At 43.7% G+C, this 27365-nt stretch overlaps 2 protein-coding genes across 5 annotated transcripts in view; one reads left to right on the top strand and one right to left on the bottom strand.

Annotated features, from left to right (window-relative positions):
- Window positions 1-17492, top strand: part of LOC117367624 (zinc finger protein 493-like) — a 99235-nt gene extending 81743 nt beyond the window's left edge. Inside the window, exon 10 of the mRNA XM_033960368.1 lies at window positions 15889-17492. Within this exon, the coding sequence (XP_033816259.1) occupies window positions 15889-17461 (1573 nt within the window). The 3' untranslated portion in view covers window positions 17462-17492. The remainder of the gene's footprint in view (window positions 1-15888) is intronic.
- Window positions 1-27365, bottom strand: part of LOC117367632 (zinc finger protein 271-like) — a 204055-nt gene that overhangs the window by 32235 nt on the left and 144455 nt on the right. The window lies entirely within an intron of this gene.

Here is a 27365-nt window from a genome sequence, read left to right as displayed (position 1 = left end):
TTGCAGGCATTTGAACTCTGAAAGATGTTATTTCAGATGGTAAACTGCTTGACTTTTCACAACTGCAACATAGATTTGGTCTTAATAAAACACAAATTTTTAAATGGTTGCAGTTGAAGCAGGCTATTTAGGTGGGGTTCCCTGAATGGAAAAATTTAGAGAATCAATATAATCTGGAGTTCCTGTGTTTCCAAGCAGACTTCCTAGGACATCAAGCCGCATTGTGGTATAAATTATTATCTGGATACTTGAATAAAAAACCAAAAAGTGGTCTAAGAGACATTTGGAGCATTGAGATCAAGCATCAGATTTCTGTATCTCAATGGCCACGAATTTGGTCTTGGAGGATGAGATCTACAGTGTCAGCATCTATGAGACAAACTTGGGTTCTTTTGGTTGCATAGAGTGTTTTGGACCCCTGTTAGATTACAAAAGTTGGATAGTTCCAAGTCTAATAGATGTTGACATTGTCATCTAGAACCAGGGACACTAGATCATCTACTTTATATTCAATCTAATCTAATCTAATCTAAACCTTAAGTTTCTATACCGCATCATCTCCATGAGAATGGAGTTCGACACGGTTTACAAGAACTTAAAATAGTGGGTAGAGAAGATGAAAAAGGATTACATGAACTTATGTGTAGAAGGGGGGAGAGAAAGGGGGGATGGATAGAGCTACAATTTGCTGAAAAGCCAGGTTTTCAGTTGTTTGCGGAATAACTGAAGGGAGCTCAGGTTCCGCAGCGGGGTGGTGAGGTCGTTCCAAAGACCTGTGATTTTGAAGAGAAGGGATTTTCCCAGTTTGCCTGAATAGTGGATGCCGCGTGGAGAGGGGAAATATATTTATTGAGCTCAACAATAGTAAGTAACAAGCAAGACAAACAAGCTCAGTATTTTAAATAACAAAATCTATACCTATGAATAACCCAACACAACCCACTCCCCAAAATAAATAACCCCCCTCCCTCCCAGGGTCCCCCTTCCAAATACATTTCAACCCAGAAAAATTCAACCAGGTAACTACATAAAATAAAGGAATTCAACAGTTTAGCAAGCGGCTTCGGGCCAACGGAGTCATTGTTGTCCAGAAAGGTTCCCAAGTCCGTTGAAAAATCCGGCCTGGGAGAGTAGAAAAATCCAACACATCTCTCCTTTCCCCTTCATTAAGTCATTTTGGGATTCAATTTGGACTCAAATAAATTTTCTATTGGAAAACCATGTAGCGATCTCATATGATACTGTTTTATTTGGAATGATTATGAGGAAAAAGAGTCAAATTTCGTCACACAACAACAAACTTTTATTAGTAATGACAGGGGTAGCCATTCAACATATTACCAACAATTGGAAAAATCATAATAATCTTAATCCTACATTCTGATGGAATTTGTTGTGCCATATTTTTAAAATGGAAAGAGCAATTGCAGTACAAAAAGGGACATATGATAAATTTTAAAAGATATGGGGGCCATTGGAGAAATATTGTGATAAATAGACCGTGTTCTTTTCTGTTCCTTTTCTTTTATTTCTTAGAATTATCTAGCACACTCACGGGGGGAGGGTGGGTTTGGGATATAATTAAATATGAGATGTTTATATGATTGTTATATAATATTGCATATGTTAATTAAATGGAATATGGGATGAAGGGAGGGAGGGTGGGAGAATTTTTTAGGAAAAATTATTATATTTCATATGTTAGTCAATTATGGTGCTATATTGTAATTATCATTATAATTATTGTTTTCGCACTTGTTATTTGATATGAAAATGAATAAAGATTTAATTTAAAAAAAAAAAAGATCAGAAATACACACATTTAACAGCACTGTAGAACAGTCACATAATAGAAACATGACAAATGTTAGTACAATACAAATAGTCTCATAAGAGCAGGGAAGAACGTTCCAATTACTTGACTGATTTGCATGAACTTGGCTGCTTTTCGTGCCGTGGTTGTTTTCCTCCTTGCAGTGCTGAGCTGCCCAGGACAAGATATTCAGGGACACTGACCCAGAAACCGCCCCTGAATATCTCCCCGAGCCAGTTCAGTCCACTACCCAGTTAGCTCACGTTAGATGCTTTGCAAATTCAGCCCTGTCTCATTAAATCAGAACAATTTAGCAGATCTCCAGTTGTTGGTGTATTTAAATGCTTCAAAATAAATTTGTTCTTCATCATCTTCTAGATCAGGGGTGGGCAATCGCAATTCTCGAGGGCCACCACCCAGTCGGGTTTTCAAGATGCATGAGATTGATTTGCATACAGTGGGAGTAGTCCATGCAAATTAATCGCATGCATAATCATTGTGGAAATCTTGACAACCCAACTGGGTTGTGGCCCTCGAGGACTGTGATTGCCCACCCTTGCTCTAGATCAGAAATCGATCTGTGTAAGAACAAACCAACCTCCTGATGAACAGAGCTCTTGAAAAAAAGAAATTCCCACCTCAATAGTCCTGTCTTCATTCTGTAACAGACTCCCACAATATCAAGCCTGACATTTTAATCCGGTTTGACCAAGAGGGATTCAGGAGCGAACTTCCAGGATCTGAGGAAAGAGGAAATCTGGCCAGCACAGAGTCGTGTGAGGAACTGCATGAAACAGGTGACGGAGCGTGAATTAAAACTAGTAATGACAGGATACAAACATTTCCTATAACAAAGACTCCTTCTCTGGATCAAACACAATGAGAACGAGGTGTATTCCCTTTCATTGTCGGGTCTGCATTTCTGTTTCATTTAATTGGAGGGGAGGGGCAGAGGGTTATACCTTCTCTTTTTCTTATTCTCCTTTCTCTTCCTCTTCTTTCAACACCTTCTGTCTCTCATCCTATTTGTGTGGAATATCATGGTTTATTTTCAGAGGGTCCTTAGCTCCTTCCACCAGGACACTTGAATTTTCAGAGCTCATAATATTCCCATCATCTCAGTATTAGCAAAATATTATTTTTCTTAGGTTCTAAGCTCTTCTTTAAACCTGAAGCTATTTTTCCATTCTTTTTACAGGCAGCCAAAGTTACACTGCTGAGAATACAATAAAGATCCTGAAAATGGAAGAGGATCCCGACAGTGACCACCTGGAGAGAGGAGAGGAGGATCCTGATACCAAGAGTGGTGAGCCAAGAATTCCTATGTATGCTTTGAAGTATTTCTAAATATTCACCTGATAAGACGCAAATACTATTCTGTTCAATATGTTCTATTGTTTTTGCTGATATGATTGTATATTTCCATTATATTTTTTTCATTTATTTATTATATGTTACATTTAGACTCCTGAGGCAGGCCCTTACGTGTCGAAACACAATCGTGCCGAGTCCATTACAATTAAAGAGACCTTTGTTGTTGTGTTTGCTGTTCACTGGTGTGAAGGCAGTTTCTCCTGTTTGTTTCCAAGATTCTATTGGTTTTCTGTACATTATTTTAATTTTTTGGGTACATAATTCCCTGGAGTGTGCATGATACCATCAGTAGCAAAATTACTGTGAGAGGCAGCAGGTTAGACAATGAAGGAGTTCTTCTCTGCTGTTTTCAAACGAGCCCCCTCCACCCCTTTTTTGGGGTGCTCATACAGGGGACAGTATTCTGGCCGTCTCGCCCGACCTTCTGTCTCAGGGCCCCATTCCAATGTTCAATCCGGGTCCCTTTTGTCTTACGGCTTGGCTCTTGAAAGGGAATGCTTAGGTAAGAAAGGTTATTCAGATAAAGTGATCTCCACTCTCTTGGGGTCTCTGAGACTTTCCACTTCTCGGGCTTATGTGCGTGTTTGTCGTATCTTTGTAGAGTGGTATAGGGAGAGACAAGAGAGGAGAGATATTGAAGAGGTATACGAGAGCGAATACGGTACACTTGTATGTTAATAAGAGGAGCATTCTGAATGGATTGAAGGGGAGAGAGATGGTTACCTGAGAGAAGCAGGTTGCAATAGTCTTAGGCGAGAGGTGATGAGGGTGTGGATAAGGGTTTTGGTGGTGTGCTCAGAGGAAGGTTTGGATTTTGGTGCTGATATAGAGAAAGAAGCAACAGGTTTCGGTGCAGAGAAGAAGAGAGAGGCGTCAAAGATTGCACCATGGTTGCAAGTTGACAAGACAGGGAGGATGAGATTGTTATCCGCTGAGTATTATGGACAGGATAGATGTGAATTGCTTGTTTACTCTTTAAAAATACTAGTACCAGGGAGCATGCAATGAAGCTAGTAAGTAGTAGATTTAAAACAGACCGGAGAAAATATTTCTTCACACAACCTGAAATTAAACTCTGGAATTAGTTGCCTGAGAATGTGGTGAAATCAGCTTAGCAGGGTTTAAAAAAGATTTGGCTAATCTCCTAAAAGAGAAGTCCATAGGCTATTATTGAGATGGTTTGGGGAAATCCACTGCTTAGTCCTAGGATAAGAGGCTTACAATCTGTTTTATTACTTGGGATCTAGCTAGGTACTTGGGACCTAGCTTGGTTATCTTTGGAAAAAGGATGCTTTGCTTGATGGACCTTCGGTGTGTCCCAATATGGCAATTCTTATGATCTTATAGAGAGTGGAGGGAGAAGAGAAGTAGGTTTGGGTGGAAGAATAAGTAGTTCAGTCTTTGCCATGTTTAAGTGGTGGCAGGGCATCCAGGCAGCAATGCCGGACAAGCAGCCTATATTTTGAATGTCTGCTGTGAAATCTCTGTCCCCTTCTTCCACCTATGAAGGAAGCCTGTGTATCGTTGTATGTATATTTGGACAGAAAAGTTAAGTAATTCACCCACTGGCAGTAGCAGGGGGAAGGAATCAGGAAATGCAGGTTGTGGAGAGGTGGGATTCTATAACAAGGCCATATCCTGCTATAGTTTTCATTACCACAGGATTGTAGGATCCTGTGTGTGTTGAATATCACGGATCGTTTTCGGAACTGTCGAGGATCTTTAACTCATTCCATCAAGAGCTCATAAAATTCCCGTCATCACAGTTTTAGGTCCTAAGCTTTTCTTTAAAACCTAGTTTATTTCTCTATTCTCCTCATAGGCAGCCAAAATGTAACTGCTGACTATACAGTGGAGAACCTGAAAGTGGAAGAAGTTGATGACGGTGACCAGCTGGCGGGAGGAGAGGAAGATACTGATACCAAGAGTGGTGAGTCAGAAACTCCCAATCTTTGCTATTTCTTGTCTAAATTTTCACATAGATCGTGAATGATAATTACTAGTGATTTTCAGTTATATTTTTCTCTCTTAGCAATTAGAATTCAGTTTTTTTAAGCTTCCAGGTGAGCTGTAAGCATTATGCATATCTGTGTCCCTTTTTTCAGATTTGCACTGCCACATAGCTTCTAAGCTGTGGAAAGTGTGCTGTGTGGCACTGTTAATCTCCTTCGTCCTCCCCACTCATAAAGCTATTAAAAAGCGTAGGAGGAATAGAAGAGCCTTGTGGAAAAGCTCCTGGAAAAGGTTCCATCCTTCAGCATGTTATCATTCCTGTTTACTAAAAAATCGTTAAACCAATTAAGTACAGATCCACCTAAACCCAACTCACTCGATTTGTTGATCAGAAAAATATGATCAACTGAATCAAAAGCTGCACCGATATCGAATTTGTAACAAAATAGAATAATAACCTTGATTCAACCATTCCTTAACTTTAGAAGCTCTGTACTGTGTTTGGGTCGAAACCCAAACTGAATATCATGTCGACAGGGAAAACGATCAATGAACCTTGAAAGCTGCTTATTCACTCATTTTGGGTAAGAAAAGTATATTGGCAACAGGTCAGACAGGTCAAGAAGTGAGGATGTGGCCCTCTGGCTCAAACAAACGGGTGTGGCTGGCCTTTCTAGGATGGAAAGTATAAAATGTATTTCATTGATATATGCAAGCATGAAAAAACAAAAGAAACAGTCTCTTACTTTCTTATTGTTCTCGGGTTTACTAGCTAGAGATAAAAAATTTTAAAAGAACATATAAGAAAGTTTTGTAAGTGATATAGAAAAGTGTATATATATATAAGGGATATAGCCAAGAAAAAAACCTGAAAAACATAATCTGAAATAAACTGAGAAATTTGCAAGAATAATATGTTTCTTACTGAGTTACAGAGGAAACACAGGAAAAGAATTAAAAATGTATTAGGAATTACAACTAAAAGATTTTTTTTCTCTACCCTACTGTTTAGGTTAGAAACCAGATTCCCGCCTTTTAGTTCTCATTATTCAGTGTCTAGGGATATGCCCAAGGGACTAGCTGTCAGACTTGGGTTGCTATACCTGGTAGCTATAGAGTTGTACCTTTTTTGACTTTGGCCAGTGTGAGGCCTCTTGAGGATAGGATTACATATACAGTATTCTGACATCCGCTATAATAAAACCCTTACCGCACATGCGCAGTTCAAACTTTGTGATCCCTGCGTCCCTGATCCTTAGCTCCGTGGCAGTAGAGGTTTGCGATGCACACAGTGGTGGAGCCTGTGGCAGTTTATGGCACGTGTGGCGGTTCCGGAGAAAAGATGGAAAAAGGGCAGGACAGTGATAGTGACAGCAACAGTGGTGATGATGTGAAGAAGCAGCAGTCCAAGTCAGCAAGGAAACCAAATCAGAAGGAAAACAAAGCCCGTGCTGAGGGGGGAAAAGACCAGAAGCAGATCTCCAAAGGTGGATAAAGCAAGAAAAGAAAAAAAAAAAAAAAAAAGAGCCATCTGTGGAAGAGAAGCTGTGTAAACTCCACAGTGAGATCAAGTTTGCACTGAAGGTCGATAACTCTATTCGTCGCTACAAAGCCAATGGAGAAGGTTGCTGAGGTTTACTCACGCCTGAAATCCCGTGTCCTGGGACCAAAGATGGAGCCACTTCAGAAAACAAACAAAAACAGCATGACTGAGAAGGACAAAGCTGAGAAGAACGATGAGAAGCTAACAGGAGAGGAAGCTGTGAATGAGACAGAGAAGAAGGAGCCCTGTGTAGATGTTTCTACCCCAGTGAATGGCGAATCTGCAACCCAGCAGAATGAGAGTGGTGAAGACAAGAACCAGGAAGAAGACCACAGTTTGGGCAGTGTAAAGCAAGAGGTACCGACTGAATATACACAGAATGACACACACATTGATGCTGAGATGGAAAAGTTAGGCAGTAACAGAGAGAGAGACAGATAGAAAGAAAGACAGAAAGCGGCCAAGGAGAGAGAGAAAGAAAGACAGACAGACAGTGGCCAAGGAGAAAGAGAGAGAGAGAAAGAGACAGAAAGAAAGAAAGACAGACATTGGCCAAGGAGAAAGAGAGACAGAAAGAAAGACAAACAGCGACCAAGGATAGAGACAGAAAGAAAGACAGACAGTGGCCAAGGAGAGAGAGAGACAGAAAGAAAAAAAGACAGACAGACAGGCCAAGGAGAGAGAGAGAAAGAAAGAAAGACAGACAGCAGCCAAGGAGAGAGACAGAAAGAAAGAAAGACAGACAGACAGACACATCTATTCTAGCACCCGTTAATGAAACGGGCTTAAAAACTAGTACTGTATATTATATGGATGTGGATATTAGTAAGCTGTTGAAATATATGAGAGCATGTGAAACAACTTGTAATTTTGTGGAGAGGAATGTTGGATACTATGGAGGTTGGGTGACGTATTGGAGACTTTGATAGTGATAGCCACACCTCTTGCTATGCATGAAATGTATAAAAACTGCCTTATAGGGAAAGGAAGGAGAAATTAGGTTATTACCTGCTAATTTACTTTCTTTTAGCTTCTCCAGACCAGTAGAGGTTAACTTTACGAATGGGTATATATCTAATCATGACCAGCAGGTGGAGACTGAAAACAAAACTTTGGGACAGTATATCCTAGCCCCTCCTCTCTATTTCCCTCAGTCTGCCGAATAGCCAAGCAGAACCAAGAACTGGAAAACAACAGAGAGAAAAAACAATACTCCGAAAGGAGTAACAAGTAACAAACCCAAAATGCTGTTGGAAAATGCAGAAGAGAAATTCCCGAAGGAAGAATGTCCCCACAGCTCGCCAGCTAAGCCAGCCGAGCCACAGCCGCTGTTCTTCAATTCTCCCCGGCCCTAGAAAAATACTAGAACCCGCAGCAAAAACCAAAAACTGCCCGCGCAACAGCCCCAACAACAACAACAACAGACAGGGTGGGGACCTCTACTGGTCTGGAGAAGCTAAAAGAAAGTAAATTAGCAGGTAAGAACCTAATTTCTCCTTCTTTAGCACTCTCCAGACCAGTAGAGGTTAACTTTACGAATGGGACGTACCAAAGCAGTCCCTCTCACGGGCGGGACCCCCGAAGGGCCGATACCAGTACACGCTCACCGAACACCGCGTCCCGACGCGCCTGCACATCAACCCGATAATGACGGACAAAGGAATGCAAGGAGGACCAAACCGCAGCCTTACAAATATCCACAGGGGGCACGAGCGACGACTCAGCCCAAGAAGCCGCCTGACCCCGTGTGGAATGAGCCTTGAGAAACTCCGGAACCGGCTGCTGTTTCAGAAGATAAGCGGAAGCAATCGTCTCCTTGATCCAGCGCGCAATAGTAGCCTTAGAAGCGCCAGCTCCCCGACGAGAACCCGCCAGGAGGACAAAGAGATGATCGGACTTCCGGAATTCCTGGGTCCGCTGCACATAAGAGCGAAGGACCCGACCGACATCCAACTTGCGCAGCTGCCGTTGCTCAGAAGAGCCCTCCCGACTACCCAAGACCGGGAGAACCACCGATTGATTGACATGAAAAGGAGAAACAACCTTAGGCAGAAAGGAAGGAACAGGCCGCAAGACGACCCGTTCCCTAGAAAACTCCAAGAAGGGAGTCCTACAAGAGAAAGCCTGCAGCTCAGAAACACGCCTAGCAGAAGTAATGGCCACCAAAAAGACCGCCTTCAAAGTAAGGTCCTTCAAAGAACAGTCGTCCAAGGGCTCGAAAGGCGGACGCACCAAAACAGAGAGAACCAGATTAAGATCCCAAGAGGGAACCGAGGGCCGAAGGGGAGGCCTAAGCAACTTGGCCGCCCGCAAAAACCGAATCACATCAGGAAGCGCCGATAAACGCTGACCTGACACCAACCCTCGAAAAGCCGACAGGGCCGCAAGCTGAACCCGGAGAGAAGACCAAGCCAGGCCTCTATCCAGGCCATCCTGCAAGAACTCCAGAATGGAAGGCAGAGAAGCGCGAAAAGAGGTCACTCCCCGCGCCCGACACCATTCCTCAAAGAGACGCCAAACCCGCACATAAGCCCGAGAGGTAGAAAGCCTCCGGGACCCCAACAGTGTAGAAATCACCTTGTCTGAATATCCCTTCTTGCTAAGGCGACCCCTTTCAAGAGCCATGCCGTAAGACAGAAGGGAGACGGGTCGAACATGGGAATGGGACCCTGCCTCAGAAGGTCGCCCGAGAGAGGCAGAGGAAGAGGATCCGCTACCAGGTGCCTCCCCAGATCCGCATACCACGGACGGCGAGGCCAATCCGGCGCCACCAGCACCACCAAACCCGGATGGTAAACAATGCGAAGAAGCACTCTGCCCACCAGCGGCCAAGGAGGGAACACATACAACAGCCCCTCCGTTGGCCACGGCTGGACCAGAGCATCCAGACCCTCGGCCAGACCGTCCCTGCGACGACTGAAGAAGCGGGGCACCTTGGCGTTGCCACCCGTGGCCATCAGGTCCATCAGGGGCTGCCCCCAAGCCTGCACTATCAACTGAAACGCCTCGGCGCCGAGACACCACTCTCCTGGATCTAGGAAGTGACGACTGAGGAAGTCTGCCTGAACGTTGTCTACTCCGGCTATATGAGAGGCCGAGAGGTCCAGCAGATGGGATTCCGCCCAAACCATGAGCAGAGCCGCCTCCTGCGCCACCCGAGTGCTCTTGGTGCCCCCCTGACGATTGACATAAGCCACCGCCGTGGCATTGTCCGACAGCACTCTGACTGACTTGCCCCGCAACAGGGAGTGGAAAGCCAACAGCGCCAGACGGACCGCTCTGGTCTCCAACACGTTGATCGACCAGGCGGCCTCCTCCGCGGACCAGGTGCCCTGAGCTGAGTGACCCAAACACTGAGCCCCCCAACCCAGGAGACTCGCATCCGTCAGGAGCACCGTCCACTGCGGGAGATCCAGACCCACCCCCTGAACTAGGTGAGGGGTCTGGAGCCACCAACGCAGACTGCAGCGCGCCAAGCCTCGTAGGGGAACCGGAACATCCATCCCGTGCCTCTGGGGAGACCACCTCCGGAGCAGAGCATACTGGAGAGGACGCATGTGGGCCCGCGCCCACCTCACCACGTCCAGGGACGCCGCCATCGACCCCAAGACCTGGAGGAAATCTCGCGCCCGAGGACACCGGGACGCCAAAAGCAGGCGAATCTGAGATTGCAATTTGCTCACCCGGCCCTCTGGGAGGAAGACCTTCCCCAAGGAGGTGTCGAACAGCACCCCTAGGTACTCCAGACGCTGAGCCGGGACCAACCGACTCTTGGCAAGGTTGACCACCCAGCCCAGCGACCGGAGAAACTCCACCACCCGAGCAGTAACCCGGGAACTTTCCTGCAACGACTTTGCCCGAATTAACCAGTCGTCCAGGTAGGGGTGTACCAGGATGCCCTCCGACCGCAAGGCTGCCGCGACGACCACCATCACCTTGGTGAACGTCCGCGGAGCCGTGGCCAGCCCAAAGGGAAGCGCACAGAACTGAAAGTGCCGACCCAAGATCGCAAAGCGCAGGAAACGCTGATGAGAGGCCCGAATGGGAACATGCAAGTAGGCCTCCGTCAGATCGAGAGAAGTGAGAAACTCCCCCGGCTGAACCGCCAGAATGACCGACCGCAGAGTTTCCATACGGAAAGAGGGAATCTTGAGAGCCCTGTTGACCCCTTTCAAATCGAGGATGGGCCGAAAAGTCCCCTCCTTCTTGGGCACCACAAAGTAAATGGAGTACCTGCCCGTGCCCCACTCTGGAGGGGGCACCGGAACAACTGCCTTGAGATCTATCAAGCGCTGAAGGGTCTGGCGAAAAGCCTGCGTCTTCACCGGAGTCTGACATGGAGAAGCGAGGAAAAAATCCGGCAGAGAGCGGGCGAACTCCAGTGCATAACCGTCCCGCACCACCTCCAGGACCCACTGATCGGACGTGATCTCGGCCCATTTGGGGAAAAAATCTCGCAGCCGGGCCCCCACCGGAACCAAAGGGGGCGCCGGCAAGGCGTCATTGTGCAGGACGGGAAGCGGGGGAACCGGCGGAGGGATTCCCTGCCCCCCGACGGGCCCCCCGAAAGGGCTGCGTGCGCTGGAAGAACCGACCCCGGGAAAAACCCGGAGACTGGAAAGAAGCAGCCCCACGCCCCGGGCGATACTTGCGAAAATCCCGCAAACGCCCCCGGGCCGCACCCCCCCGAGACGCCGGGCGAGCACGGTCCTCCGGCAGACGGGGAACTTTCGAGTCTGACAGAGTCTGAATCAACTTATCCAAGTCCTCTCCAAACAAAAACGACCCCCGAAAGGGAAATTTAGTAAGCTTAGCTTTGGACGCAGCATCCGCCGCCCAAGCGCGCAGCCACAACACACGCCTTGCGGCCACGCCAAAAGCCATAGACTTAGCCGAGCTCCGCACCAAGTCATAGAGAGCATCTGAGAGGAATGAGGCCGCCATCTCAATCTTCGCAACCTCCTGATCCACCAGAGACCAGTCGTCAGACTCTCGATCCAAGACCCGCTCCGCCCACCGAAACACGGCGCGAGCGACCAGTCCCCCACAAATAGCCGCCTGGACCCCAAGGGCCGAGACCTGAAAATTTTGCTTAAGGAGGCCCTCCAATTTGCGCTCCTCAGGGTCTCGCAAGGCAGAACCGCCCTCAACAGGCACGGTATGCCGCTTGGAAATCGCCGAGACCACCGCATCCACGACCGGCGAAGCTAACGTAGCCCGATCCCCTTCAGGAATGGGATACAGGCGAGCCATGCTGCGCGCCAGCCGAAACGGCGTCTCCGGCGTTTTCCACTGCTCCAGAATAATATCCCGAATATCCTGATGCATAGGAAAAGAGCGGGAAACGGAACGGATCCCCCGCAACAGGGGGTCCCCCACACGCGGAGTCTCCGGCGGCGCGTCCTCAAAACGCAAGACCGAAGAAACCTGCTGAATAAGGTCAGGCAGCTCATCTTTCTGAAAAAGACGCACCACAGACGCCTCGTCACTGGAGAACGGGAAATCCGACAACCCGCCGCCAGCTTCCGTCCCCTCCAGAGAGTCCTGGAATTCCTCAGAAGGGTCCAGGTCCTCCTCCAAACCGACCCGATCCTCCGACCACAAATTCTCGTCCCACGACACCCGCGGACGCTTGGACAAGGTAGGCGGCGGAGGGGACGTCACGCCAGACGAAAGAGGCAAAGCCGCAGGAAGCGCGGAGGAAAAACCACCCCCCGAGACCCCCTGGGCGCAACCGGGACCCCCAGCCGCCTGAAAATAGGCTCTGCATAAAGAAAAGAAAAAATCAGGAGAAAACCCCCCCCCGAGGGTCCCAAGGGACTCCCTGCCACAGCAGGGGACCCAGCAGAACCTTGCCCCTGCATAGTCAAAACAGGGGGAAGGTCACCTGAGGTGGAAGACAAAATGGAGGGGCCAGACAGAGAAGATGGCGGTTTTCCCGCCAAAAAAGCTCCCTCCATAGCCTGAAGCGGCTGAGAAACCTGAATAGTCTCAGCCGCTAAAGCAGGCAAGCCGGCATCAGCTGTCAAAAAATCAGCTGAGAGGGAATCCTCTACAACCCGACCGTCGGCGGTCTGGGGATTCCCTCCGTGGGCGGACGGAGAAGACCGGGCTTCGCCACCGTTCCCTGCCGACTCGCGAGGCACCATCGGCGGGGAGCTCTGGGCGCCTGCAGCCGCTGCCGACGGAGCTCCTCCACCGCCCCGGCCTGAACACCGCTTGCACAGGCCGGCCGCGAGTGCCTCGCGTCTGGAGCACAATGAGCACTTTTTCCCTTTAGAAGTGCTCATTGCTCCATACGCGACCTAGCTGTAAAAAAGTGCCGGTTAGTTGAAAAAATACAGTAAAATACAGTTTTCTTAAAGGGATACAACCCTCCAGACCAGCACTACCTCAGGATTTTTTTTTTTTTTTTTTTTTTTTTTTACAGAACAGACTCCACAGGCTCTCAAAGCAATAGTCTTGCTTGATTTAGGGGGCAAGGCTTATTGCTGAGGCTCCTCTAAAAAAAATGTGGGGAGGTGGAGGAAGTGGGGGGAGGGACCCCGCTCGTGACCCGCCGGGTTTGACACCCCCGAGGTCGGACGAACCCCCAAACAGAGTCCGTCCAAGCTCCGTCCGGCTAAAAACAGGGACAAAAAACACCTTAAACAAATTCCAACAGCCCTACCAAGGGAGATGGGTACAGATCACTCAACACCTGCTGGAGACTGAAAGAAGACTGAGGGAAATAGAGAGGAGGGGCTAGGATATACTGTCCCAAAGTTTTGTTTTCAGTCTCCACCTGCTGGTCATGATTAGATATATACCCATTCGTAAAGTTAACCTCTACTGGTCTGGAGAGTGCTAAAGAAAAATATTTTAACCAATTATATGATGCTTGGGGCCCCACACTGGCTCAGCCTGGAGTGAATCGCTGGCGGTTGTGTGGATGTCGGCAGCTCCGGGGGGGCGTGCGCAGTGTTCGGTGATTTTGGTGGGTGGGGTGGAGTGGGGAAGCATGGAGGCCAAAAGTTCCAGGGTGTGGGGTGAGATGGGTTAGCGGTTCCAGGGGTGGCCGGTCTCATGGATGAAGGTCAGCGATCGGATCTGCAGCAGCATTAGGAGTGGTTCTTGAGGATCAGCGTATCGGCGGTAGGCATACAGATATCAGCTGGCTGCGCGTGTTGAGGATAGCGGCATGGGGGGGGGGGGTCGGCCTGCATGCAGGAGCTTAGCAGTGAACATAAGGAGCACAACTGTGCCGGTGGTGAGAGAGGCTCGAATATAAACCGAGTCGAGTATATACAGTATTGCTTGTCATTTTGCCTTTGTTTGATTATGGTTCTTTATTGTTAATATATACTCTTATAATCACAGCTATAATTTAAATAGAATTATTTTTCTTTTACTTTGATTTTTAAACTAAGGTTATTTATTATTATATAAATTATTTGTGAAGTGCTCAGACCAAGAAACCCATATAATAGTGATGTCACTACAATGAGGTTTTCAAGGGGACCATCATCGCCTTCACAGGTCCCCAGCCCTCCCTATCTTTAGGCCTATATATTGCCTATCTGATTGATATATCCAACATATAGTGTTGTTCTATTTCGGGGAGCTATCAGCGATATTGCTTCTCATTGGTGACTTATTAACATAACAACTAAATATATAAAAAAATAAAAATAAAAATAAAAGTGCTTATCTAAAATGTAGTGCTGCTCATTTTTTCATTGTCTGATTAGAATCCCGTCCCTCCGACCCGGATTTCGTTTCTTCGTCAGGGAGGAACACTAAGAAAAAATCAGACAAACACTATATATCAAGTCTACTAAACATGTTAAATGAAAATCATGATAATGACCCTACCGTGTAACTCTAGGTCTAAACTCCTTTAAGGCTTTATTAAAAGGCTAAAAGAACCTTTTAGATAAGCACTTTTATTTTTATTTTTTTATATATTTAGTTGTTATGTTAATAAGTCACCAATGAGAAGCAATATCGCTGATAGCTCCCCGAAATAGAACAACACTATATGTTGGATATATCAATCAGATAGGCAATATATAGGCCTAAAGATAGGGGACCTGTGAAGGCGATGATGGTCCCCTTGAAAACCTCATTGTAGTGACATCACTATTATATGGGTTTCTTGGTCTGAGCACTTCACAAATAATTTATATAATAATAAATAACCTTAGTTTAAAAATCAAAGTAAAAGAAAAATAATTCTATTTAAATTATAGCTGTGATTATAAGAGTATATAGTAATAAGTGTCACAGATTACTAAGTAAATTATCTCTCTAATTGGTAGTCGTCTTTATTGTTAATAAAATAAAAAACAGATTTAAACAAAAAACAGAATAGTGATCCTGTTTAGAAGGAAGGAAGGATGAGATGTCCAGAAACAGGATGGTCTGTTTGTCTCTTGTGCCTGTGCTCACCTGTTTGCAAGCAAATTAATTTAAAGACTTTTTGGGGATATTTGCTTACGAGTATATACAGTACAGTATGTCTTACTCAATAGATGTATAATTTATAATAATAATAATAATAATAATAATTTTATTTATTATATACCGCTATACCAGAAGTTCAAAGCGGTTTACAGCAAAGAAACATACTATGTACATACTTTTCATTTTTATCCACAGATGATGGATTTGAGCATATGAGAATGAGCGTGTATGATGGGCAGCAGAGGGAAGATTGGAAACACAAAGACCCCTCCAGAGACAGCCGAGATCGTTCAGCCAATAGTGTGGGGGGCAATAGGAGTTTAAGACCATCTAGCATGAACGAAAATATCTTAAGAGGAGAAAGCTTGGATATATCTACTAAACAAAAGAGAAATTCAACCAGTTGCACAAATCTCATACAAAATCAAAGACTCAGAAGGGAGATACTTTTTCAGAGCACTACATTTGAGGAAATGTTCACTGGGAAGTACAACTTGTCAGGACAAAACATATTTCACAGACAAGACAAGCTATTCCAGGGTATGGAGTGTGACAAATCCTTTGCATATAAATCACAACTTATGACTCATCAAAATGTTTCCAAAGAAAGCAAGCCACCAGAATGTTCTGAACAAGATACAAACTTCAGTCAGGTATTTGAGCTGAGAGGACATGGATTAATCAGCATTAGCAAAAAACAAGGGCATCAAATAAACCTCAATAGAGAAAAGTTATTTAAATGCTCAGTATGTTATAGAAGCTTCAGTCGAAAATATAATCTCAGAATTCACGAAAGAATTCACACTGGAGAAAAACCATATAAATGTTCTGAATGTGGTAAAAAGTTCAAACAAAAAAGTGATCTTAGAATTCACGAAAGAATTCACACTGGAGAAAAACCATATAAATGTTCTGAATGTGGTAAACGCTTCAATTATAAAAGTGGGCTCAGAAATCATGAAAGACTTCACACTGGAGAAAAACCATATAAATGTTCTGAATGTGGTAAAAGCTTCAATCAAAAAAATGTCCTCAGGAGACATGAAACAATCCACACTGGAGAAAAACCATATAAATGTTCTGAATGTGGTAAAGGCTTCCATCATAAAGATAGCCTCAGAATCCACAAAAGAATTCACACTGGAGAAAAACCATATAAATGTTCTGAATGTGGTAAAAGCTTCAATAAAAAAGGTGACCTCAGAATTCACGAAGTAATTCACACTGGGGAAAAACCATATAAATGTTGTGAATGTGGTAAAAGCTTCAATCAAAAAAATAACCTCAAGAGACATGAAGTAAGCCACACTGGAGAGAAACCATATCAATGTTCTGAATGTGGTAAAAGCTTCAAGCAAAAAGGTGTACTCAGAATTCATGAAGTAATTCACACTGGAGAAAAACCATATAAATGTTCTGAATGTGATAAAGGCTTTAATCATAAAGGTAGCCTCAGAAATCATGAAAGACTTCACACTGAAGAAAAACCATATAAATGTTCTGAATGTGGTAAAGGCTTCAATCATAAAGGTGGCCTTAGATATCATGAAAGACTTCATACTGAAGAAAAATCATATAAATGTTCTGAATGTGGTAAAAGCTTCTATCAAAAATGTCAACTCATAACTCATGAAAGAATCCACACTGGAGAGAAACCATACATATGTTCTGAATGTGGTAAAAGCTTCACTAGTAATACTATCCTCAGAACGCATGAAAGAATTCACACTGGAGAAAAACCATATAAATGTTCTGAATGTGGTAAAAGCTTCAATCAAAAAGGTGACCTCAGAATTCATGAAGTAATTCACACTGGGGAAAAACCATATAAATGTTCTGAATGTGGTAAAAGCTTCTATCAAAAAAATGTCCTCAGGAGACATGAAGCAATCCACACTGGAGAAAAACCATATAAATGTTCTGAATGTGGTAAAAGCTTTAATCAAAAAGCTAACCTCATAACTCATGAAAGAATTCACACTGGAGAAAAGCCATATAAATGTTCTAAATGTGGCAAAAGTTTTAATCGAGCAGATCAACTCAGAATTCATGAAAGAATCCACACTGGAGAAAAACCATATGAATGTGAATGTGGTAAACGCTTCAAACAAAAAAGTGAACTCATAATCCATTCAGAAAGAATTCACTCTGTAAAAAAACCATATAAATGTCCTGAAAGTGACAAGAGCTTTAATCGAACAGATCAAATCGGATACACTGGAGAAAAACCATGTAAAGGTTCTGAATGTGGTAAAAGTTTCAAACAAAATGGTGACCTCATTACTCATGAAAGAATTCACACTGGAAATAAAACAGAAATATTCTCAATGTAGTAAAAGCTTTAAACAAAAAGGTCAGCTCTGCATGAACAGATCTACATTGGAGAAAAACCATATAAATGTTCAGAATGTAGTAAAGCATCAAACAGAAAGTAATCTCAGAACTTATGAAATAATTCAGAGTGGAGGGAAACCATACAAATGTTCTGAAGAGGTAAAAGTTTTAGTCAGTAAGGTCGTCAGAATTCATGAATTGATCCACAATGGAGAAAAATCATATAAATTTTGTATATGTAGTGAAAATTTCCGTTTTCTCTCAGAATTCCTGAAAGAATTTATACTGGAGAAATACAATTTATGTGTTCTGAATGTGGTAAAAGTTTCAATCAACTCAGACTTCAGGAAACACACTAGGGAAAACTGGATAAAAGCTTCAATCAAAATAATATAATTAGACGTAATGAAAGAATCCACCATGGATATAAATGGATTGAGGAGAATCAAGATGGCGGACAGCAGTTAGCAGAGGTCTGATCACTCTGATTTCCATGTCCGATTACCTCAACTTTTCAGTGATGCTCCAGCTGTCCTATTGCTTCTCTTCGCTTCTTTGTTCCTTTTCTACTAGCTGGTATGCCTCATACGAAGAGGAAGGGAACTGTGAGAGCCATGCAAACTTCGGCTCTCACATCTTCCCCAGCTCAGCCGACGCTCCAGCATTTCTTTGGGCGGCAGAGCTCTGCTGAACCTCAGCTATCCCGGCGTGGATTGACTTCCGCTGAAGATTCAAGCCAGGGAGCACTTGAATCAATGGAACCTTTGACATCTTTGTCTCCACCAATGATTTCTGCACCCCCATGTCCAGCATGGACACAGAGCGGAGACTACAGCCCTGGGACAGAGGAGGAGGAAACCCCGGTGCTGACTCTGGGAGGAGCTACACCCTCTGCTGGAGACCAGGACCCGAAGAAGAGCTCTGTGGGAGCTGGAGTGCCTGCAGCGAGTCCTGGCAATACACTTGAGATACTCTTTGAGGCCATAAAGAAAATGGATGAGAAACTCAGGAAAATAGCTCAAGACATTGAGGTACTAGTGGCTAAAGTGGATGCTTTTTCCTTGACAGTAGAAAAAGTTAAACTGGAATGTCTAGATAAGATTCAGGCTGAGTCTACTACTTTAAAAATAACTCTGTCTCTTTGGTTGTAAAGGAACAAAATTTGTTTGCACGTAAGATTGAACAGATTGAGAATTTCAACTGCCGTTTGAACCTTAGAGTTTTAAACTGTCCAAAAATACCAGCGGAGACACCAATAGAGGTCTTTAAAAAAACTCTTGATAGAAAATTTGAATTTTCCTCCAGACCAGATTCCACCAATAAATAAAGCATACTTCTTACCGGTTTCAAAAAAGAATTCTACACCTAATGGTATTCCTCTTGGTGAGAAAGTGATCACTGAAAATGAGCTACAAAATTTAATGGCTGTCCTGGAGAATTCTTTTACTGATGTCAAGGAAAGAGCTACCTTGATAGTAAATTTCATCTTTGAACAAGACCTCAATGCTATTATGAGACTTCTTGAGAAAATCTGCAACTCTTTTTCGTGGACAACGCATATGGATATATCCTGATGTAACTAAACCTACACAGGATAGACGAAGACAGTTTCTAGCCATGAGAGACGAAACGAGGGGGTTGGGTGCTTCTTTTATGTTGGCCTACCCCTGTAAATGTATTGTTCAATACTTGGATCTAAAATATGTTTTCTTCATTCCTGATCATCTAAGATCTTTTTTGGACCTCAAGAGGTTAATCAGTGGTGAGGCTCCAAAGCTTGAAGACTGAAGGATATAGCTGTATTATAGCCTATACCTTGAAAACATTCTTCTAATTTTCTCCCTTTAATCTCCATTTTTTTCTCTCTCACAGATTGTTGAGGTCTAATGAAGAACTGAAATCCACTTTTTTACTTTTTAATGTTGCTTCTTTAAATCTTATTTAAGTTTGGATACGATTCTGAATTTCTGTAACAAGTAGATTTACTTGTAATTTATGTTAAATTAATAAAAAATAAAATAAAATATTCTCATATAAATGTCCTGAATATAGTAAATGTTTCCACAGTAAATCTAATCTAAAAAAATACATGAAAGAATCCACCCTGGCAAAAAAATATGGAGAAATGTGCTAAGGTGACTATGTAGACAGGCCTCTTAAAGACCTTGAAAAACGAAACTTCTTCATGCCCACAAGGTCATGCGTAAGAATCAGTGTATGCCAAGACTGTATATTCCTAAATCTAAAGGAGGGGTAGGTCTCATTGAAGTAGTAGCTCGGTACCCATAATCTGTCATAGGCCTCCAAGCTTATGTCATCAGATCTCAAAGCACAAAAGGTGTTGAAATGTGGACAAAAATCTTCCAGAATCTCTAGTTCCTTTATTAAACTTGGACAAGCTTTCCAATGAGTAGAAGGAATGGGTGAAAATCCATAGGTACCAAAAGGAGAGGAAGCAACAGAATTTGCAAAGGAAGAGAAGAAATTCTTTTACGGGTTGGATCAATAAAGTGGCAACTCTGTAAGTACAGCGAGAACTAAATTGTTGCTCCAAGAGCCATTCATGGATCAACATCAGACACATGACTGGATAAGGAGAGGTGAAGTGAAACCGAAGGTTGAAGCCTAGGACAGCAGATTATGGGCAAGATGGTTTATAGCAAGCATTAAAACAATTGCTGCAACAGACCTGTAGATTCTCTAAGGAAGAGCTGGAACCGGTTACTCGTCTCATGGCTGGCTGTGAAGTGCTAATGATGGAGAAGTTTTATCCAGTAAGGCATAACAAGGTGGCACATCTCATCCATTGGAAACTCTGTAAGCATTACAACATCAGTGTAGCAGAAAAGCATTGGGATGATGACCCTAAAAGAACTGTGGAAGAGGTTAGGATCAGCTGGGATCTGTTCATCCCGACTGATGCAAGAAATCCAGATATAGTGGTAAAAGCAAAATGACTAAATTGACATTGATTATAGAGGTGTTGGTCCCAAGCAATTACTTGGTGAATCACGTGGAGAGAGATGCAGTCTGAGACCAAGAAAAAATGGCAGAAATATTTCCCATCATGTTCGGTGCCAAAAGAACGTCACACTGGGTGCCTATACATATGCTACTTCTTATGAACTGCAGAAAGAAGCTCTCTTTGGCACAATGCAAGTACTATGGCAAGCGTTAACGGTCAATTTGAGAAACTGAGATCATACTCTATATATCATAAAAACATGATGGCAGATAAAGGCCAAATGGTCCATCTAGTCTCTCATCTGCATCCACTATCTCCTCCTCTCCCTATTGGCTATGGCTCTTACCATTTGCATCTCCTCATCCTATAGGCTAAGGCTCTTTACACCTGCATTGTGAGGTCATAGAGCTGCCCATCCTCAGTAACCATTACCTATTTCTCTCTCTGAGAGATCCCCACGTGCCTATCCCAGGCTCTTTTGAATTCAGACACAGTCTCTGCTTCCACCACCTCTTCCGGGAGACCATTCCACGCATCTACCACCCTTTCTGTAGAAGAGTATTATCTTAGATTACTCCAGAGCCTATCACCTCTTAACGTCATCCTATGCCCTCTCATTCCAGAGCTTCCTTTCAAATGAAAGAGACTCAACTCATGCGCATTTACATTACGTAGGAATTTAAGTGTCTCTGTCATATCTCCCCTCTCCTGCCTTTCCTCCAAAGTATACAGATTGAGATCTTTAAGTCTGTCCCCATACGCCTTATCACGAAGACCACACACCATTTTAGTAGCCTTCCTCTGGACTGACTCCATCCTTTTTACATTTTTTTGAAGGTGCGGCCTCCAGAATTGTACACAATATTCTAAATGAGGTCTCACCAGAGTTTTATACAGAGGCATCAATACCCCCTTTTTTTCCTACTGGCCATAGCTCTCCCTATGCAACCTAGCATCCTTCTAGCTTTCGACGTCACCTTTTCAACCTCTTTGGCCAACTTAAGATTATTACATTCAATCAGACCCTCTTCTGTCGTGCACATAGGTTCTTCACCCCCTAAACTGTACCATTCGCTCTGGTTTTTGCAGCCCAAATGCATGACCTTGAATTTCTTAGCATTAAATTTTAGCTGCCAAATTTCAGACCATTCTTCAAGCTTCACCAGGTATTTCTTCATGTTATTCACACCATCGTGGATGTCTACTCTTTTGCAGATTTTGGTATCATCTGCAAAGAGGCAAATCTTACCCGACAAACCCTTCAGCAATATCGTTTATAAAAATGTTAAAAAGAACAGGCCCAAGTACAGAACCTTGAGGCACACCACTGGTAACATCCCTTTCCTCAGAGCAATCTCCATTGATCACTACTCTGTCGCCTTCCGCTCAACCAGTTCTTGACCCAGCCCGTCACTTTGGGACCCATCCCGAGGGCACTCAGTTTATTTATTATCCCAGGACAAGCAGGCAGCATATTCTCACTGATGGGTGATGTCACCACGGAGCCCCGGTACAGACACTTCAAGAGCTTAAAAAAAGCTCTTGACACCCGCACCGCGCATGTGTGAGTGCTTTTCCGCCCAACAGAGACGCGCGGTCCCTCAGTTTCTTAGTTTCAACGGAGCTAAGAAGCTGTGTTTTTCAAAGGCTGTTGAAAATTTTTGTCAGTTTCTTCTTTTATTTCTTTTCTAAGTTCATCTTCAAAAAAAAAAAAAGTTTTATTTTTTCTTTACCGTTGTGGGTTAGGCCCTCTGCATGGCTCTTGTCCCGGGCTGGTTTTTCCTGCCCAATCTGCCTCCAAGCAGTTTTTTGTGGCGGAACTTGTCTTCACCGACATCCTCCTGTTATTTTAGCCTATCCCAGGCTATTTTGAATTCATACACAGTCTCTGTCTCCACTACCTCTTCTGGGAGACTGTTCCACGCATCTACCACCCTTTCTGTAGAAGAGTATTATCTTAGATTACTCCAGAGCCTATCACCTCTTAACTTCATCCTATGCCCTCTCATTCCAGAGCTTCCTTTCAAATGAAAGAGACTCAACTCATGCGCATTTACATTACGTAGGAATTTATGTGTCTCTGTCATATCTCCCCTCTCCCGCCTTTCCTCCAAAGTATACAGAGTGAGATCTTTAAGTCTCCCCATACGTCTTATGATGAAGACCACAAACCATTTTAGTAGCCTTCCTCTGGACCAACTCCATCCTTTTTAAAGCTTTTTGAAGGTGCAGCCTCCAGAATTGTACACAATATTCTAAATGAGGTCTCACCAAAGTCTTATACGGGGGCATCCATACTTCCTTTTTCCTACTAGCCATACCTCTCCCTGTGCACCTAGCATCCTACTAGCATTCACCATCACCTATTCAACCTGTTTGGCCACCTTAAGATCATCACATACAATCACACCCAAGTCTCTCTCTTCTGTCGTGCATATAAGCTCTTCATTCCCTAATCTGTACTGTTCCCTCGGGTTTTTGCAGCCCAAATGCATGGCCTCGCATTTCTTAGCATTAAATTTTAGCTGCCAAATTTCAGACCATTCTTCAAGCTTCGCCAGGTCTTTCTTCATGTTATTCACACCATCCGGCGTGTCTACTCTATTGCAGATTTCCGCAAAGAGGCAAATCTTACCCGACAACCCTTCAGCAATATTGCTTATAAAAATGTTAAAAAGAACAGGCCCAAGAACAGAACCTTGAGGCACACCACTGGTAACAACCCTTTCCTCAGAGCGATTTCCATTGATCACTACTCTGTCGCCTTCCGCTCAACCAGTTCTCGACCCAGCCCGTCACTTTGGGACACTCAGTTTATTTATTAGACGTGTGTGTGGAACACTGTCAAAGGCTTTGCTAAAATCTAAATGCACCACATCTAGCGCACATCCTCTATCAAAGAATTGATCAGATTTGTCTGACAAGACCTACCTCTAGTGAATCCATGTTGCCTCCGGTCCCGTAATCCACAGGATTCCAGAAACTTGACCATTCTCTGTTTTAAAAGTGTTTCCATTAATTTGCTTACCACAGAAGTCAGAGTCTTAAGAGTGAGCTTTGTTCATGATATGTGCAAAACTAACTTATTGCCCCTGAGAAACACAATGTGAATGTTCTCAATGTGGTAAAAGCATCAAAAAGGTAACCTTAGAATTCATGAAAAAATCTACGCTTTCTATAAAAACCATATAAATGTTCTGAATCTGGTAAAAGCTTCAGTCAAAATGATTACCTAAGATTTCATCCAATAATCTACACGGAAGAAACACCATATAAATATAAAGGAAATGGGACTTGATCTACTGCTTTTTCTGTGTGGTTTACCTACTGATTTTGGACCTGGGACAATGACTTGCCCAGAGTCACAAGGAGCTGCAGTGGGAATTGAACTCCCAACCTCAGGGTGCTGAGGCAGCTGCTCTAACCATTAGGCTACATACTTCTAAAAGTCATGGTACAAGCCTTAGTCAAAATCATCTCAGAATTCATGAAAGAATCCACACTGGAGAGAAAAGGAAACTTAACATTTTCAGTGGGAAAACTGGTGAATTGGATGTGTCTGAGGGAGGAATACTTTCTCTCTCTAACTCTTGCTGAGTAGCTTCACATGGTGACCCTGTTGTACCCTTGAAAGGTTTAAATTAGCCCTCCCTTAACCAAAGGATGAGCAATTGATAATTGCTGCCAATGACAGTAGATGGTCCACCCCAAGCGTAGAAACATATGGCACAATAATCAATAGTTAGAAATAGTTCCAAGTATCACTAGCGGGCTGCAAAGGCCTGATTGCAGAAAATTAATATACAGAAAGGCAAAATAAGTTGCAAGTCTTATCCATTGGAAACTTTGTAAAGATACAACCTCGCTGAAGATTGAAGAGGTTTTTGATCACCTGGGACATTCCCATTCCAACGAATAAAAAGCTGGATGTAAGGAAACTAGACACAGGGCCGTGGGCTTTGGTGTATTTGCCGCTTGGGACTCTCTACCATGGCTTGATAGTGGGGAAAGAGAAACCCCAGAACGGCATTGATCCTAGAAGTGTCAGTCCCAGGAAATTACTCTGTGAATTTTATGTAAAGAGAGACGATCCTTAAGTACCCAAAAAATGCAGTGAGACCAAGAAGATACATTTGGGAATGAAATTTAGGCATACCCGAATAGGTTGTCTCAACTCCAGAAGGAAGGTGTCTTTAGCATTTCAGCAAATGTTAGCATCAAATTTGAGAGATCATACTCCACTTTCCTTGGCTTAAAAATGAGGTTCATGACTGTCATGATGTGTGCCAGACTAACCTACCTGGAGACACTGCTCTTGGGAGAAACCATTTAAATATTCTGAATGTGATAACATTTTGAAGTGAAAATAAAAAGGCGTTACAGCAGCCAGAGCAAGTGTCTATTATAGTGACAGATTATAAATTGTGTGTGTTGGAGGAATGCTGGAGAATGGGTGGAGAGAGATGGTGTGTTAAATTGTCTTTGGTTTTCTGTGACTCGGCCCCTTGGAATGTTCAGTTTTTATCACTCTGCTTTAATTCTAGATCCATGATGAATAAGTGGCAGGTTTTTCATAGTATGGTTGGTTTATTTATTTCAACCCCATATGCTACCCCTTTAACAGAATACCTGCACAAATAAGTATATTCTTGATTAACTGCCTTTTCCAACAGATGGATTAAGGTGGTGTATATAAAATATATCTAAAAAAGAAAGGAACTCCATAAGAAATGATAAGAAAGGACAAGCATTCATAGCAAACATTCATCCAAGAAAGAACATCACAAGTCTGTCTCTTCCGCCAAGCCTCCTTCAGGGTCAAATCAGAAAATGTGACCTGGCAGAAGAATCAAATATTTATGGAATCCAATGTCAGCTTAAATAACAAGTTTTTAACAGAGCCTTGGATCTCACAAATGTTGTTTCTGATGGATTCAAGGAGGAAGTTTGTTCCATAAAGAAAAAGGAGAAATTAGGTTCTTACCTGCTAATTTGCTTTCTTTTAGCCTCTCCAGACCAGCATAGGTTAATCTTACAAATGAGTTATATCTCATCATGACCAGCAGGTGGAGACTGAGACAAAACTTTGGAATAGTACATATCACGTGACTCCTCCCTAATTACCACAGTCTGCCGAATAGCCAAGCAGAACTAAGAAGTATAAACAGAAAACCAAACAGGACTCCGAACTGGAGTATCAATAAATAAAAACAGGAACGCTGTTGGAATATGAAAAGGAGCAAATGCAAATAGCAGAAGTCCTCACAGCTATGCCAGCCAAACCACATCCGCTGTTCTTAATTTCCTTGGCTCTAGAAAAATACTACAAACTGACCAAAAAATTAAAAGCTGCACACAAGAACACGACAATAGACAGGGTGGGTCCTATGCTGGTCTGGAGAGGCTAAAAGAAAGTAAATTAGTAGGTAAGAACCTAATTTCTCCTTCTTTAGCAACTCTCCAGATCAGCATAGATTAATCTTACAAGCGGGATATACCAAAGCAGTCCCTATCATGGGTGGGACCCCTGAAGGGCCGATACCAGAACATGCTCACTGAGCACCGCGTCCCGATGCGCCTGAATGTCCACATGGTAGTGTCTGACAAAGAATGCAAGAAAGACCAAACAGCAGTGTTACAAATATCCATTGGAGGCACCAGCAAAGACTCAGCCCAAGAAGCAGCCTGACTCCGAGTGGAATAAGCCTTGAGAAATTCCGGAACAAGCTTTTTTTTTTTTTGAAGAAGGTAAGCAGAAGCAATAGTTTCCTTGATCCAACGCATAATAGAAGCCTTGGAAGCACCATCCCCCTTACGAGGATCCGCTAGAACAGGAGTGTCCAACCTTTTGGCTTCCCTGGGCCGCATTGGACGAAAAAAAAATTTCTGAGGCCGCACAGACACTAACACTACCTGATGAGCAAAAAAAAGGTTGAGCAGGTCCCAAGTTTGCACCCACTAATATAGAAGATGTACATATCTAATAATAAACCTTCATAAAAAGCAGTAATACTTAACCTGACTGAATGATCCTCCATGTGGACCGCTGAGAGTGGGAGCAGCCACAGGCTTCCGCATCCCCACTCTGATGAGCAGGGATGCACGCTCCTGGTTCTCCCATTCACTTCTATTACAGCTACGGTGAGCCTCATCAGAGTGGGGATGCTGAATCAGCTGTCAGCAGTGCACGTGGAGGATCGCTCAATCAGGGTAAATATTACTGCTTTTTTGGGCCTCCCACGTTGAGCTTAGGCTCCCTCAAAATGAATATCTCCCTTGCTGTAGCTAGTAGGGATCCCCAAACCTCACCAACTGATGGCCACCTCCTCCCCCTCCAACTTTCCAAGTTCTGCAGATGACAGCAATATTGCAGAGCTGCTGCCTTCCCTCCTCCCTGCCCCCCCCCTCCTTTGGCTTTCATGCATGCATGAAAGCAGGGGCAGCTTGAAGATATTGCCATTGGCTGCAAAGCTTGGAGATTGCCAGCCTGGAGGAAGATGTCTTCAGTTGGCAGGGCTTGGGAATCCCCACTAGCTCAAGTATTTATCAATTGCACTCAGGCAGGGAGAAACTTTGATGCCCATCCACTAATTTTGGGCTCCAGTCCCTCCCCCAAATCAGCTGTATATGACTATGTCACTGAATACAAAAATAATTGTGATGCACATATCCCAAAGCTAACATATTCCAGTTAATAAATTCAAAATAAAACAATTTTTTCTACCTTGTTTGCTGGATATTTTGTTTTTCCATCATCTTGGCTCCAGTTTCTCTTTCTGCTTTTTCTCTATCTTCAACTAATTCTCGTTCCAGTATCTGCTGTCCATTTTTTTCTTCTCTTCTTTCTTTCTATTTCCTTCTTATGCCTGTCCAACATATTGATTTTTCCTTTTCAGCTTTCTTTTCTTTTTTGCCTCTGTCCACTCAAATCTTGCCTT

The sequence above is a fragment of the Geotrypetes seraphini genome, chromosome 10 (assembly GCF_902459505.1).
Source record: "Geotrypetes seraphini chromosome 10, aGeoSer1.1, whole genome shotgun sequence".
NCBI classification, from domain to species: domain Eukaryota; kingdom Metazoa; phylum Chordata; class Amphibia; order Gymnophiona; family Dermophiidae; genus Geotrypetes; species Geotrypetes seraphini.
The sequence above is the reverse complement of the archived record's forward strand: the minus strand, read 5'-3'. Positions and strand labels throughout refer to the sequence as shown.